Consider the following 17,448-nt stretch of genomic DNA (forward strand, 5'->3'; position numbering starts at 1 on the left):
GTCAACAACTGAGTGGTATTTTTTCCTTCTAAATCTAGGACAAAAGACTTTTCTTTTTTTGTGAACTCAAAGCATTTAAAGTGTCTACGTTTTCCCTCTAGGGGAAGTAGTGGGAATGTATTGGCTAATATATCCTCTTCCTTCATTTGAATCACATTCAGTACTATTATTCGCGTTTCTGGGTTCGAGCGTACTCATCTGCTCAGTTGTGTCCAGCTCTTTGCAATCCTATGGACTGTAGCCTGCAAGGCTTCTCTGTCCATGGGATTTTTCAGGCAAGAATACTGGAGTGGGTTGCCATTTCCTCCTCCCGGGGATCTTCCTGACCAAAAGACTGAACCTGCATCTCTTTCATTGGCAGGCAGATTCTTTCCCACTGAGCCACCTGGCAAGCCCTCCCATTCCTGAGGTCATATTAATTCCAGAATCTAACATGATTAATTTATTGCACAGCACTTTTAGCTTAAAATTTTAAATGTTAATTTATTATTATTATTACAAATAATAACAAAAGATGAACTTATCAGTCAATAAATACCTGAAATAATCATCAAAGGATTATGACTACTTCAAATATTTTCTTTCCATATTTCAACACTGAGTATACTTAAGCATTTTAGTATATGTACTGCTGAAGCAAGCACTACTTAAGCATTTTAAATTTCTGCACCTGCTAAAGAAACAAGCAGCTTTGAGGTGAAACATGGCATGCCAAATCTTTTGTATTTTTATTTACGTGAGTGGTATTTTTTAGATGGGGAAATGCTCTAAATACTAACTGGAGAGGATACGTAATTCAAAGCTGAGTTCTCATTAAGTATGTTCCTGTTTATAAACATAATCATCAAACTGGAAATGATTAAATATTAGACTACTGGTTCAACTCTTTTCATTACTGAATACAGACAACTCTAATATAGCTGTTATTTGTTCTATCTTCTCTTAGCCACTAGACATATTCTGGTCTATTCGTATAGAGAGGAATTCTGTCATTTGTGTGTGTGTGTGTATGTGTGTTTGTGTCTGTCTGTCTGTGTGCACATTGCATATTATGTCACTTGACATAAAAGACTCAGTAAATGTTTGGTGAATAAGGGTAAAAAAAGGCATTATACTGTCAGTTGTCTCAGATACTGAATGGGAGTATGGGAAGAATAAGACAGACTTGATGTTTCAAGATCTCATAAAAGCTAGGGTTTTAGAATAGTCTGCATAACAGAAGTAATATTTTAGAAAAGAACATAAAACTCATATTGAATGCTTTGACAACATCTTCTCTGATTTCTCCTTCTTGAGAAGCAGACCCTTGTAAGTAGCTACAGTTTCTGAACCTCATATCAACTAAAAATTTTAAAAAAGGTTTAAAATTAAAGGTACTATGATACACATTCCATGGGATTAACATGACCCCAGGGATGGGAACCACAGTACTATATATAGTACTATATATATATGTGTTGGGCCAAGGAACATGTAAAATGTTTATATTGATTGCTGTATTCATTATAGAAACCCAGATCTAAAACTTGATAAAAGACAATCCTAACATTTAAATGAAACATTAATTCAGAATTTATATATTTATAGAATGCATATAATCAGATCTTTTTTAATTGAATTTTTATTTTTATTTTTGGCTGAGCCATGTGGTATGCAGCATCTTAGTTTTTAGTTCCCTGATCAAGGATCAATCAAACTTGTGCCCTCCGCAGTGGAATCTTTGTGTCCTAAACATTCAACCACTATGGAAGTCCAAATTAAATTCTTGATCATGGATATTACTTGTAATATCAGTGATGAAAGATGATAAATATTAAGGGCCCTTTATAAATGTGAATAAATTTAATATAAAAGTATAAAATAAAGTGGATAAATGAAAGACTAATTTGAGCAAGTTAAATATAGTTGCATAGTGCTTGATACATAGGAGATACATAATATACAGCGCTTCTTGAGAGAATGAATGTATACATATTTCTTTTTATCCAAATAAAGTCCTTAATTTTCCTTTCCACTTTGTATAGAGAAAAACATAGTGCCAATGCATAGTGCCAAATCATTTATTCACTTGTTTGTTGTCAGGAAAAAAGGAAGTGGAAGTGGTGGTAATAGTCTCTGGACATAATTCTGAAACTCATATCCATTTAAATCACTTCCAGAATTTGTTTTGCATAAGACATGATTTCCCTACTTAGACTGGGTAAACATTTGGAATAACTCAAAACCAAAACAGATTTTTGTACGGCAACAACGGTAACCTCCCGACACAATACATTTTCTGTGTCACTCGTCAACTCGAATCTGTCACTTATTCCACTTCCAGGGATTTGCCAATTCCCTCAGAGGCAGATGTTTCCTGTCACCTCCCATGTCTGTGTACCTGTTTATACGCAGCTCTGTGACATGGCCAACGTCCTGCTTACTTAGGCTAATAGTGTTACTTTCACAGTGGGTTTGCTGAATTCTTATTGTAACAGATAACAAATATGTGCTGAATATTTCCACAGAGAATAACATTTTGTTTTTCTTATCTCTGTGTGAAACAAAAGAGCCTCTATAACTTACTGTATCTGTGTGTCCTTAAAAAGTAAAATAAAAATTAATCTGTGATTATACTTCAGTATAAACATAAGATCCAGTTTTAAAATCTCATTTTAAAACCCCAAGACATTAACTACACTTATTACAATTCTACCCCAAATTATATTGGGCCTCTTAAATGTCACTATTTCTAATTTTGTCCCAAAGTTTACTGCTAAATTTTTCCTATCAGACCAATATATACTGCTGTGGAATATGCTACGCTGAGGACTTAGACATTTAAAGATCACAAATTAAATGCCAGACACGATTATGATGACATAGGACAAAACATTTCTTTCTTTGTCAGTTTGTCTTTTATTTTTTTATTTTTATTTTTTTTTATTGGAGGCTAATTATTTTACAATATTATATTGGTTGGTTTTGCCATACATTGACATGAATCTGCCCCGGGTGTACATGAGTTCCCCTTCCTGAACCCCCCTCCCACCTCCCTCCTCCCCTTATCCTCCCTCTGGTTCATCCTTGTACTTGGTTTGTGAGCTGAATATGGCTTTTTTCCATGTCTAAGCAGTGACTAGCACGTAGAGGGCTTTGAACATATATTAAATAAAAATGGAAATGATGCTAGACTTCATGAAGTCATTAGCTAGACAGCAGCTTCTGAAGAGTCACAGGTGATTAACCAGACTCACATTACGCTGGAGCGCCAGTGATCTCATGGGTGTACTAAGGCTCCCTCTCTTTCTGTCTCCACCTCCCACCCCTCCGTCAGCATGGGCTATTTACTGGTCACTGTTAACCTGCATTGTCAATAAGGAAGTAAAATTAGCTTAGCACCCGTGCCATCCCCGTCAATATTAAAACACTGGGATAAGTTACCATGAAATCAGTTTAAACTTTTGTGTATATGAACTTAAAGCTGAATCAAGTCATGATTTGATCTCTGGACTCCAATAACTAACTTTCAAGTGAGAAGAACTGACATTTTGGCTGACCTAATTAAGATATAGATAATTAGATTCTTCAAATTCTGCTAGACATAGTATACTTTTACTGCTAAATTTTAAAGATTATACTCTTTTAACTGATGCAATATTTTACCCTAAAATGGCTGCATTTCAGAATACATTCCTACTCCTGTACTGTAGGTCAGTTTAGTATTCTCATGCACATTGCTTTGTCTGTTTTTGTAAATGACGATAGAATAACCCAATGCTTTAAAATACAACTATTATGCACTATCTATCTATATGTGTATACACATATATATTATTTCGTGTAACTTTTATTTTTAGCTTTGAAATGAAAAAAGTCTTTGCCTTGTCAATAGCTACTATTTTATCATCTTACAATTGTGTTTTATTTGTAATGATCTGGAATAAACTCTTGAATACTTGAAATATAGGAGAAATTCCTGGCAAGCATGAGGTATACTTTATAAGTTACACTCAAGTTATCACCAAATTTGTTTATGACTTTTTTTATAAATCAATAAACTGTAACCATGATACTACTCTGTACCCAGTGTTAACAGAAAAATAGAGTCAGCATGTTCAGCAACTATTAAGTATATGGTTGGTCTGAGTAACCAGATAAGCAATTCATTGTTAAATCTGTCTCACCAAAAAAAAAAAAAAAGCCTCAGTAAAAAGTACCTATTGCATATGTTGTGCATCTTCAGAGTAACTCAGAATTATTAAAAATTTAAATTTTCAACACACAAATTCCAAGGATATACTGACATTCAAATAATGCCTCTAATGTTTGGGAACATCCATTTTAAAAAATCACCATGCACAAAAATTATTTGGATTTCTGCTTCTGGTCGAGATATAGTAACAGATTTGATTCACTCTTCCTCCTAAAACAACCACTAAGCAGCCTACATACACGTAACAATGGTTTTGAAGAAATTATGGATGGGGGCATTGAGTTGAGTTTTCAGAAGGGTTTTCACGTAGCAGCAGGAAATAAGTAGCCTTAGACTAAGTTCTAAGTTATACCTAACAAATCTTCAAAGATTTGAAGATGGCAAAGGATCAAACTGTTTATAAGTAATTTAACTATGTTCCCAAACTAAGATCAAGAATTTTTATAGGAATACAAAAATATCCAGCACCCCAAAAGATCAAGTTTCAAGTGTCTGGAATTTAATCAAAGTTTGCCATAAATGTAAAAAAATCAGGAATATATAATCAATAATGAACAGAAATGATTAAAATTGATCAAGATCTGACACAGATGTTAAAATTAGCAGACAAAGACTTTGGGACTCTATAAGCATTTATTATAACTAAATTGTGTATGTTCAGTATGTTACCTATGTGGGAGAAGTAAAAGAAATTCCGATCAAGCTTTTCAAGATGAAAGCTATAATGTCTGAGATGAAAATAACCCTGGGTGGGACAAAGACAAATCTGATGATGCAGAAGAAAAGATGATAAACTTGAAGACGTAACAGTAGAAGCTATGTGAACTGAAATTAACAAGCTAATTCTAAAACTCATATGCAGCTACACATTTTAAAAATATATTTGACCAAGAATAGTCAATACAGTCTTGAGAGAGAAAAATAAAGTTGGGGAGTTACCACTATCTGATTTCAAAGCTCACTCAATAGCTACAGTGATTAAGAGAGTGTGGCTTTGGTGTAAAGAGAAATAAATCAATTGAATAAAATAGAATCCAGAAATAAGACTTACTCACACATGAACAACTGATTTTGACAAAATTTCAAAGGCTGTTTAGTGGAGAAAAAATATTTTGTTCAATGAGTGATGCTGGAATAATTAGGTATCCATATGCAAAAAAAATGGCTTCCCTGGTGGCTCAGGTGGTAAAAAATCTGCCTGCAATGCAGGGGACCTGGTTTCAATCTCTGGCTTGGGAAGAACCCCTGGAGATTGGACTAACTACCCACTCCAGCACTGTTGCCTGAAGAATTACACTGACAGAGGAGCATGGTGGGCTACAGTTTATGGGGTCACAAAGAGTCAGATATGAGGGAGCGATTAACACAGCAACAATAAATTTTTAAAAAGGCTCAACTCGTAAATCACACCACCTTACAGAAAAATTAGCTTAAAATGGGTCTTTGACCTAAATATAAAACATAAAATTTGCAGAAGAAAAATTAGGAGAAAATATTTGTGATGGAGACTTGGCAAAAATATCTGAGATGCTACCCCAAAAGCATGATCAAAGAAACAAAAAAAAAAATCTTGATAAACTGTACTTCATCAAAATTTAAAACTTTTCCCTAAAGAAGTATGGTGAGGAGGATGAAAGAACAAATTACCGATTGGGAGAAAATATATGCAAGGAATAGTTACCATGAAGGACTTATTTTTTTTAATACATAAAAATTACTCAATTTCAATAATAAGAAAACAACCTAGCTAAAAATATGGGGAAGATGGTTGAATATGCACTTTACAATAGAATCCATACAGATAGAAAATAAGAACATGAAAAGATGCTCAGCTTCACTAATTGTTAAGAAAATGCAAAATAAGACAGAAATGAAATACTGCTTAGTAGAATTGGTCAACAGGCTTCCCAAGTAGCTCAGATAGTAAAGAATCTGCCTGCAGTGCAGAAGACCTGATTTGATCCCTGGGTCAGAAAGATCCCTTGAAGAAGGGAAGGGCAACCCCCTCCACTATTCTTGCCTGGAGAATTCCATGGACAGAGGGGCCTAGCAGGCTTCAGTCTGTGGGTCGCAAAGAGTCTGACGTGACTGAGCAACTAACACACACAGAGAATGGTCAAAAGACTGACCATACCAAAGTTGGTGAAGATGTAAAGGATATAATTCTCACTGACATGATTTGGATTTTGATTTGTCTTTCCATGACATTCATCTTTCAATTTATGTTTTTTCTTGTAATCAAATATCGTTCTTCTCTCTTTTTTCCTCAAGACATGAATGCCCCATTCTCTATGCCCCTTGCCCAAACAGCCTTTAATATTAATGAAAATTGAAAGTCGGCTTCTAATAGCAGATGCCTTCCAAATATCCTGATACCCTATTGTGCTATAGAAATCCTGAAGAATGATTAAACATAGGTAGGCATGAAGTTTTGAGTTCAAGATTTGAGATCACATTTGTGATCAATCAATACAGAGTAAACCTTCAAGTGTAATTAGGGGTGAAATAGGAATATTTGGAAATACCAGTTATGTATCTTTTTTGTATTAAACAGAAAATAAAGTTCTTCCCTGAGATTTCATAAGATAATTGCATAGTTAACCTCATCCTGAATGTTTTCTACCCTGAGCTAATTTCCTCATGAAAGTGAAAGTCTCTCAGTCCTGTCCGACTCTTTGTGACCCTGTCTACAGTCCATGGAATTCTCCAGGCCAGAATACTGGAGTGGGTAGCTTTTCCGTTCTCCAAGGGATCTTCCTGACCCAGGAATCGAACCCAGGTCCCCTACATTGCAGGTGCATCCTTTACCAACTGAACACGAGGGAAGCCCAAGAATACTGAAGTGGGTATCTATCCCTTCTCTAGCAGATCTTCCCAACCCAGGGATAGAACAGGGGTCTCCTGCATTGCAGGCAAATTCTTTACCAACTGAGCTATAAGGGAAGCCCTCAGTTTCCTCATATATAATATCTAAAAAGTTACTTTGACTCTAACTTAGGAAACAATTTCAAGTTTCAATAGCTTTCTCTTTTCTAATGACAATGCCAGTGTGCCATATGAAAAGCCAGTACCAATTTTACCTCTGTGGTACAATATGCCTACTTTAAACTAAATAACAATAACAGTGATGATAATAAAGCAGCTTTGCTTATTATCACTTAGTACCTGAGCTTCTTCCTGTTGCTTTTTAATCTGTTCAAGCATCTGCTGAAATTCAGCTTCTTTCTGTTCAGCCTCTTCCAGCGTTGCCTGATTCTGTTCTTCATAGGCCATGGCCACCACAGCCAGGATCAAATTCACCAGATAAAATGAGCCCAAGAAAATCACCAGCACAAAAAATATCATGTATGTTTTTCCAGCAGCACGTAATGTCTAAGGGGAAGAAAAAGATCAATCTCAACAGTATTTTAAAAAATGTCCTCAAATAAAGATCTGCTTACTAACATTAGATAGTCGGAAGATGAATGCTTATTAGCATTCAATATATTTGACCAATATTATTTTTTATTTTAAAATGCACATACACACAAGTTAAATTATTTGAGACTTGATTGTAGTGTCATTTTATGTAAACATACACATTTTAAATTTGTACATATTGGATATACATTTGAGGACTACTGAAATGCATTTTCTTAGAGTCTATAATGCAGGGAAATATTACAAGTAGGAACACTATTTTAATTCCTTTCAGTGGAGTTACTATTCAGTCCACACTGTCTTTCCACATCATCTAGAGATAACATCTTTCTTCCCTTCTAGTGCCAATTAACCTTAAGTTGAATTTGAAATTTTTATATAATTGAATTTTAAAATCTTTTCACATGTTCTTGTTACATCCAACTATATTATAAGCTCAAGTCATGAACATTCTCTGCATCCTCCATAGCCCCTGGCAGAATGCTTCTCAACAAAGAATGTCAAAATACGTGTACTGACTGAATGAACAGTTGGGATCCTAGGCACACTCTCGCTTTATGATGGACCTTTCTCAGTATTTTACAGTATTATAGACAAATGCCTATACTTGTGATTTCATGCATGCTCATAAATTTAAATTCTATGCATGTTATTTTGAACCTTACTGCTGTGTTCTGAATGTGAGTGTCCTACCAAATCATGTGTTAAAATCCTAATGCACAATGTGATGGTATTAGGAGGCCTCTGAGAGGTGCTTAGGTCATGACAGTGGGACCCTCATGAGTGGGATTAGTGCCTAATAGAAAGAGCCTCCAAAGAGATCTCTAGTCCCTTCCTCCAGGTGATGACACAGCAAAAAGATCAGCTTATGAGCCAGAAAGAGGGCTCTTACCAGAATGCACTCATGCTGATGTATTGATCTTGGACTCCCCAGTCTCCATAACTGTGAGAAATATATTTCTGTTATGGCATTTTGTTATTGCGACCCAAAGGGACAAAAACATTTACCAGCTGATAAAGGTTCTCCCAGTAGTCTTGAGTCATGAGTCGAAATAGAGACAAGAAAGCCCAGCTAAAAGTGTCGAAGCTTGTGTAGCCATAGTTGGGGTTTCTACCAGCCTTCACACAGATGTATCCTTCTGGACACTGGCTGCAAGAGAGAGGAATGGAGCTGGGCTCAGCAGAGCAGTTATAGCTATTTGAATCCATATTGATTTACAGAAATTGTCAAAACCCAGAGTTGCTGTCTGTGATGAATTTTCTTGCTTTCATATCCAGAACACTTTAGGTAATTGCTCACAGTGAAACTGTTATCAGATGAAATTTATCAGGAAAACCAATAGAAAACTTAAGTGCACAGGAGTCCTATTTATAGACATTTAGCACGGCAGAGTGGCAGAAATCACACATTTTTGCACTGACACCTCTCTTCAAAGTGGCAGCAGTCAATGATTAAAAATGAAAACCCAGAAAACAGCCAAAAGGTAGGGAACTGCTTAATGAGTTACTTCATTAGCCACTTCTGTAAAAATTCCTAAAATAAAATTTTTATTTTAGAATAATTTTAGATGTGCAGAAAAATTACAGAGTACAGAAACTTCCCATATGTCCTATGCCTGGTTTCTTGTATTACTAACATCTTATGTTGGTATGTTTTAATCAATATTGATACATTATTATTAACCAAAGTCCACCATTCATTCTTACTTTTTCAGTTTTTCCTTAGTATCCTTTTTACATTCCAAGATCCCACCCAGGAGGCCACATTACATTTAGTCAGCATGTCTCTCTGAGGCTCCTCTTGGCTGTGACAGCTTATCAGATTTGCCCTTGTTTTTGATTACCTTGACGTATTTGAGGAATACTGGTCAGGTATTTTGAAGAATTTCCTTCAGTTGGGATTTGTCTGATGTTTTTATCATGATTAGATATTTAGGTTATGGATTTTTTGGGAGGAAGACCACAGAAGTAAAGTATCATGATCCTTACATCATATCAAGGGTACATTCTATCAATATGACTTATCACCGTTGATAATAACTTTCATCACCTGACTTGAGATAGTGTTTGTCAGGTTTCTCCAATGTAAATTTACTCTTTTTTCCTTCTTTTTCCATCCTGCTCTCTTTAGAATAGTCATTATGTGTTGCCTACACATAAGGAGCAGGGAGTTATGAAGTACCTTCTTAAGAGTAGAGTAGGTGCATGGATTTATGTGGAATTCTACATGAGATTTATCTATAATTTATCTATTATTCAATCTGTTTTATGAGTATATACTCATGGATATTCATTTTACACTTTGAATTATAATGCAATTATATGTATAATATCATTGTATAGTTTTGCTTACTTTGTTCCACTTTTGGTCACTGGGAAATTTTCAGGTGACTCCTGTATCTCTTTACAGGAGAACTCCAGGAGTTGGTGATGGACAGGGAGGCCTGGCATGCTGTGATTCATGGGGTTGCAAAGAGTCTGTCACGACTGAGCGACTGAACTGACTGACTGATGGTGGTATGTGTTTTGTTTTTGTTTGTTTTTCCACACTTTCTTACATTCTGGCACTATGATATGGTCAAGGCTCATCTTTTATATTTCCTGCCCCAGTCCTAGAAATCAATCATTTCTCCAAGGAGCCTTTGCTCTTTTATTGAAGAGTGGCATTAGAAATCACAATAAATGTGTGTCTGTGTTTGTGTATACACATTTGTCTCCTTGCCCTGCCAACTCAGGGCCCAGAAGCAATGACACTGCCTTGGCAATAAGCACGGCACCCAGATCTTGGTTTCCAATACTATACATGTAGCCACCTGTGCCTAGGTTAAGCTAAACATGAGGTCATAGTCATTTCTCCAACTTTATTTCATTATTACTGGACCATTCCAGACTCCTCCCTTTTCTTCTCTGGAACCCCTCACTCCAAAAGTGAGAAACCTGAGTTCTGTCATCTACTGTCTATATGTTTAATTACGCAGTGCCAGTGTACATACATAATTGTTTCTGGGTTGTTAATCCATACTGTGATGGGAAACAACTTTATCAAGAAGAGTATAGTTCTGCTCGCTTTTAGTCTTATAGGCTCCATTCATTTCCAGTGTTACTTAGGTTAGTACCTATTCCCTGCCTTCAGTTTATTATTTAAATGTATTTAGATACTATGTCACATTCTATGTTTCAACCTGAGATCTCTTGTCCTCACACGATTAAAAAAAATTGCATATTGTATTAAATCTTTGTGCTGTAAAGTTTTGTAAATTTGACAAATACTCAATATTTACCATTTCAGAATCATACAGAATAATTTCTCCACCCTAAAAAATCCCCTATACATCACTCAGTCAAGCCCCTAACCCTGCACCCCTGGAAAACATTGATCTTTTTATCATCTCTATTATGCATCTTTTCCGGAATATTATGCAATTGGAATTATACAGAATGTAGCTTTTTCAGATTGCCTTTTTTTTTACTTATTAAATGCATTTAAGGTTCATCAATATTTTTATGGTTTGATAGCTTATTTCTTTTTATTACTCAATAATATTTCATTGTATGAATATACAACAGTTTATCTTTTCAGCTCTTTAGGGACAACTTGATTGCTTCTGGTTTCTTGTGATTGTGAATATAGATGGTATAAATAGATATTTACATCAGGCTTTTGTGTGGATATAAATTTTCAAATTAGTTAGCTAAATAGTTAGTGGAGTAATTACTGAGTTATATGGTAAGACTGTGTCTATTTTGTAAGAAACTGCCTGATAGTCTTTTAAGTGACTGTACTATTTTGCATTCTAGCCAGCAGTGAATGAATGAATGAGAATTCCTGTTGTTTTGCATCTTCACCAGCAGTTGGTATTGTCAAATTTTATTTGTTAATTTTAGTCATTCTAATAGATATGTAATAGTAACTCATTATTGTTTTACCTTTCAACTCCTTAATGACAAATGATGTTGAGCATCTTTATATATCCATATTAGCCATCTGTGTATATTCTTTTGCACCTGTTCAGTTTGCCCATTTTAAAATTGGGTTATTTAATTTATTTTTTTATTTAAAGGGTGCTTTGTGTATTGAGGGTACAAATCATTTATCATATATGTATTTTGCAAATATTTTTCCCACTCTGTGGCTTGTCTTTTCACTCCCTTTACAGTGTCTTTGCAGAGCAGAAGCTTCTAAATCCAACTTATACATTATTTCTTTCAGGTATTATGCTATGGGGATCATATTTTAAAGCTCATCACAAAATCCGAAGTCATGTAGCTTTTATTCTATGTTTTCTTAAAGAATTTTTATAGTTTTGTGTGTTTTACATTTAGGTTTATGATTGGTTTTAAGTGACTTTTTGTGTATGGAAAGCTGTACCTAAGTTCATTTCATTGCACATGAATCTTCAATTCTTTTAGCATTCTTTCTTGAAAGCACTTTCCTGTCTCTATTGAATTGCATTTTGTTTGTCAAAAATTAGTTGACTACGTTTTTGTAGTCTGTTCTTTTGAATCTCTGTTCTCTTTCATTGATCTATATCTAGTATATCCCAATACCATATTGTCTTGATTACTATAGCCTTATAGGGAGTCTTGAAGTAGATTTCTTTAGAATTTTATTTGATGTTTAACAAATGACTATCAATTTTGCAGTGTAAATTACCTGACCCATAACAGATACTCAATAAAGGAAGTGATTACTATGGTTTAATAGAGATAAAGTATACATTAACCAACCTTATCCAAAATTTTATCGAGGCTTTTACATTAACTATAATAATACAAACAATAGCTAATGTGCATAAATGTTTATGATGGACCAGGTGCTAGTCCAAGCACTTTATATGTATTAAGTAACTGATCACCATAACAACCTGAAGGGAGAGATGATATTACTCTTCAGTTGAGAAATAAATAGACTTAAATACAGAGAGCTTCACTCTTTTCCAAGGTCAAGAGTTTGTAAATGGTGGAGTTAGGATTTGAACCCAGGTATATATATCAGTTCAGTTCAGTTCAGTCGCTCAGTCGTGTCCGACTCTCCGCGACCCGATGAATCACAGCACGCCAGGCCTCCCTGTCCATCACCAACTCCCGGAGTACACTCAAACTCATGTCCACAGAGTCGGTGATGCCATCCAGCCATCTCATTCTCCGTCGTCCCCTTCTCCTCCCGCCCCCAACCTTTCCCAGCATCAGAGTCTTTTCCAGTGAGTCAACTCGTCTCATGAGGTGGCCAAAGTATTGGAGTTTCAGCTTTAGCATCAGTCCCTCCAATGAACATCCAGGATTGATCTCCTTTAGAATGGACTGGTTGGATCTCCTTGCAGTATAAGGGACTCTCAAGAGTCTTCTCCAACACCACAGTTCAAAAGCATCGATTCTTCGGCGATCAGCTTTCTTCACAGTCCAACTCTCACATCCATACATGACCACGGGAAAAACCATTGCCTTGACTAGACGGACCTTGGTCGGCAAAGTAATGTCTCTGCTTTTTAATATACTATCAAGGTTGGTCATAACTTTCCTTCCAAGGAGCAAGCGTCTTTTAATTTCATGGCTGCAATCAGCATCTGCAGTGATTTTGGAGCCCAAAAAAACAAAGTCTGACACTGTTTCCACTGTTTTTCCATCTATTTCCCATGAAGTGATGGGACCAGATGCCATGATCTTTGTTTTCTGAATGTTGAGCTTCAAGCCAACCTTTTCACTCTCCTCTTTCACTTTCATCAAGAGGCTTTTGAGTTCCTCTTCACTTTCTGCCATAAGGGTAGTGTCATCTGCATATCTGAGGTTATTGATATTTCTCCCAGCAATCTTGATTCCAGCTTGTGCTTCTTCCAGCCCAGCGTTCCTCATGATGTACTCTGCATATAAGTTAAATAAGCAAGGTGACAATATACAACCTTGACGCACTCCTTTTCCTATTTGGAACCAGTCTGTTGTTCCATGACCGGTTCTAACTGTTGCTTCCTGACCTGCATACAGGTTTCTCAAGAGGCAGGTCAGGTGGTCTGGGATTCCCATCTCTTTCAGAATGTTCCACAGTTTATTGTGATCCACACAGTCAAAGGCTTTGGCATAGTCAATGAAGCAGAAATAGATGTTTTTCTGAAACTCTCTTGCTTTCTCCATGATCCAGCGGATGTTGGCAATTTGATCTCTGGTGCCTCTGCCTTTTCTAAAACCTGCTTGAACATCTGGGAGTTCACGGTTTACATACTGCTGAAGCCTGGCTTGGAGAATTTTGAGCATGACTTTACTAGCGTGTGAGATGAGTGCAATTGTGCGGTAGTTTGAGCATTCTTTGGCATTGCCTTTCTTTGGGATTGGAATGAAGACTGACCTCTTCCAGTCCTGTGGCCACTGCTGAGTTTTCCAAATCTGCTGGCATATTGAGTGCAGCACTTTCACAGCATCATCTTTCAAAACTTGAAATAGCTCAACTGGAATTCCATCACCACCACTAGCTTTGTTCGTAGTGATGCTTTCTAAGGCCCACTTGACTTCACATTCCAAGATGTCTGGCTCTAGGTCAGTGATCACATTATCGTGACTATCTTGGTCGTGAAGATCTTTTTTGTACAGTTCTTCTGTGTATTCCTGCCACCTCTTCTTAATATCTTCTGCTTCTGTTAGGTCCATACCATTTCTGTCCTTTATCGAGCCCATCTTTGCATGAAAAGTTCCCTTGGAATCTCTAATTTTCTTGAAGAGGTCTCTTGTTTTTCCTATTCTGTTGTTTTCCTCTATTTCTTTGCATTGATCACTGAGGAAGGCTTTCTTATCTCTCCTTGCTATTCTTTGGAACTCTGCATTTAGATGCTTATATCTTTCCTTTTCTCCTTTGCTTTTTGCCTCTCTTCTTTTTACAGCTATTTGTAAGGCCTCCTCAGACAGCCATTTTGCTTTTTTGCATTTCTTTTCCATGGGGATGGTCTTGGTCCCTGTCTCCTGTACAATGTCACGAACCTCCGTCCAGAGTTCATCAGGCACTCTATCAATCAGATCTAGTCCCTTAAATCTATTTCTCACTTCCACTGCATAATCATAAGGGATTTGATTGAGGTCATATCTGAATAGTCTAGTGGTTTTCCCTACTTTCTTCAATTTAAGTCTGAACTTCGCAATAAGGAGTTCATGATCTGAGCCACAGTCAGCTCCTGGTCTTGTTTTCGCTAACTGTATACAGCTTCTCCATCTTTGGTTGCAAAGAATATAATCAATCTGATTTCGGTGTTGACCATCTGGTGATGTCCATGTGTAGAGTCTTCTCTTGTGTTGTTGGAAGAGGGTGTTTGCTATGACCAGTGCATTCTCTTGACAAAACTCTATTAGCCTTTGCCCTGCTTCATTCCGTGCTCCAAGGCCAAATTTGCCAGTTACTCCAGGTGTTTCTTGACTTCCTACTTTTGCATTCCAGTCCCCTATAATGAAAAGGACATCTTTTTTGGGTGTTAGTTCTAAAAGGTCTTGTAGGTCTTCATAGAAGCGATTAACTTCGGCTTCTTCAGCATTACTGGTTGGGGCATAGGCCTGGATTACTGTAATATTGAATGGTTTCCCTAAACCCAGGTATATATGAACAGTTGGAGAAGGGAATGCCTACCCACTCCAGTATTCTTGCCTGGAAAATTCCATGAACAGAGGAGCCTGGCAAGTTATAGTCCGTTGGTCACAAAGAGTCAGACACGAGTAAAGTGATTTAGCACACACACTCATGTATATGAACTGTAGAACTTACGTTCCTGTTCTCCACCCTTTCCTACCAAAGTTTGGGAAAACCATCAGGAAAAAATAATTCCCCAAAATTCTATCTCTGTTACTGGTATATGGTTTTAATAATCCTCTTAAATCTTTATGACCACACCAGTTTCCCATCTTCTGCTTCTGCTACTGCTAAGTCGCTTCAGTCGTGTCCGACTCTGTGCGACCCCATAGACGGAAGCCCACCAGGCTGCTCTGTCCCTCGGATTCTACAGGCAAGAACATTGGAGTGGGTTGCTGTTTTCCTTCTCCAATCTTATGGGATGAATCAAAATATGTTCTCTGTAAGTTTTGTGATTTAAGAGTCACTATTGCTATCCCTTGGCTTTAAAAAATTTCAGTCTCTATCCTGAGTTATGGGCTTCAGTAAAGAATCTACCTGCAATGTGGGAAACCTCGGTTTGATCCTTGAATTGGGAAGATCCCCTAGAGGAGGGCATCGCCACCCACTCCAGTATTCTTGCCTGGAGAATCCCCATGGACAGAGGAGCCTGGTGGGCTGCAGTCCATGGGGTCACAAAGAGTCGGACCGACCAAGCGACTAAGCACAGCACAGCACCCTGACTTATAATTAATTTGCAGTACTCTTGGCAAAATATGTTAAGTGTGAGAGACTAGCAGGAAGACTAAGGCATTACAGCATCTCTTATTGTGTAGTGTGACAGAAAAGAACCATAAAGTATACAGATGCAGACCAGAACACGCCTTTGACACACTCAGCCACGTGGATTCCTTGTACACAGGGTTTCATCCAATTTCAAGAGTATCTGAGTTTCTCAAAGCAGTTTTCCAACTGGGTTTGCACCCTGATGACCATGTTACAGCCTGGATCTTTTCCAACCAGGGCAAAACTTGTCCCATCAACACATCCTAACACCAGTCAAAATGTGCCCATCTTGTTTTTCCTTCCCTGTAACTCTTAACTGACTTTAATGGGTTTACAGATAAAACAGACACTGGACCTTCATTCTTGAAAGAAAAATTCATGTACATCTTATCTGTGAAATTCTGGATAAAAGGTCTTCACCCAAAGGGATGATTTGAATGACTGTGAGTTTAGAATAAATACCAATCCCAAAATATGGAGAAAGTACTTCCTAGGTAGGCAGCACCACTCTTTATTATACACACGCAAGAGTACCCTTGTATATTTTCTATTTGCTTTTTCTTTTTCCCAAAGTGTTCTACATCTTAAAAAACATTTTCCTTACCCTGCATCTGATCCATTTCCACAGAGTAAAGGGTCATTTTGTCCATCCAGAACATAAAAGTGACCTGTTAATATAAAGAATAAACTATTTCATATCAATCCTGTTGACATTAGGGATAAATAGAATTTATCTCAGTTATTTCCAAAGTGGACACCAAAAATGTAATTTACAAAGATGGCTTCAAGCCCACAGCCTCAGCTATTTATAGTTGAAAACTCATTCAGCAACACTAAGATTAACAATGGAGCAATATTTCTTACTGTCATCATCAATGTAATCCTTCCAGTTAAATGTGCTCATTGTTACATTAACAAATGTCCCATTTGAATTCATTGTGCCATTAAAGAAAGAGGTGGTGTTGGTTTCAAAAGCAGAATCGCTTGGGGGCCATTGTAAGCATTTATTCCGCAGGTTGCCCATGAACAGCTGCAGACCAATTAGAGCAAACACGCTCAGACAGAACACAGTCAAGATCATGACGTCAGAAAGCTTCTTCACAGACTGGATCAGGGCCCCCACGATGGTCTTTAAACCTGTGGAGAGAGAATGAGGTCAGCTGAGGAAGCACGTCACAAGCCACAGAGTCTTCTTAATATTCATATACATTCTCTTTCCCCACAAACAGTTGCCTGTCTGTTTAGACACCAAAGCTTTATGGACAGCCAGATGGTTTGGGAAATGGATGAAGAGCAGATTTTATCTATGAGCAGTGTGCTTTTTGGAGGTTTAAAATGACAGGGTAAATATCTAGGCAGGAAGGTTTGTTTTTTTTTTTTAATGTATAGTTTAATGTGCTGCCATGAACATGTAAAGACAACCTTGCAGTTACTTTTCACTTCACATTTTGTGTTTCAGGAGGCTGTT

At 37.0% G+C, this 17,448-nt stretch overlaps 1 protein-coding gene across 5 annotated transcripts in view; it reads right to left on the reverse strand.

Annotated features, from left to right (window-relative positions):
- SCN3A (sodium voltage-gated channel alpha subunit 3) overlaps nucleotides 1-17,448 on the reverse strand; it is a 120,577-nt gene that overhangs the window by 58,396 nt on the left and 44,733 nt on the right. For all 5 annotated transcript variants that reach the window (XM_088829815.1, XM_088829823.1, XM_055398413.2 and 2 more), the window contains 4 exons: nucleotides 16,845-17,117; nucleotides 16,585-16,648; nucleotides 8,624-8,765; nucleotides 7,361-7,567 (listed from right to left, as the gene is read on the reverse strand). In XM_088829815.1, coding sequence (XP_088685941.1) covers nucleotides 7,361-7,567; nucleotides 8,624-8,765; nucleotides 16,585-16,648; nucleotides 16,845-17,117 — 686 coding nt within the window. The remainder of the gene's footprint in view (nucleotides 1-7,360; nucleotides 7,568-8,623; nucleotides 8,766-16,584; nucleotides 16,649-16,844; nucleotides 17,118-17,448) is intronic.

The sequence above is a fragment of the Moschus berezovskii genome, chromosome 2 (assembly GCF_049115385.1).
Source record: "Moschus berezovskii isolate FMDL1 chromosome 2, NW_MosBer_1.0, whole genome shotgun sequence".
Classification (NCBI taxonomy): domain Eukaryota; kingdom Metazoa; phylum Chordata; class Mammalia; order Artiodactyla; family Moschidae; genus Moschus; species Moschus berezovskii.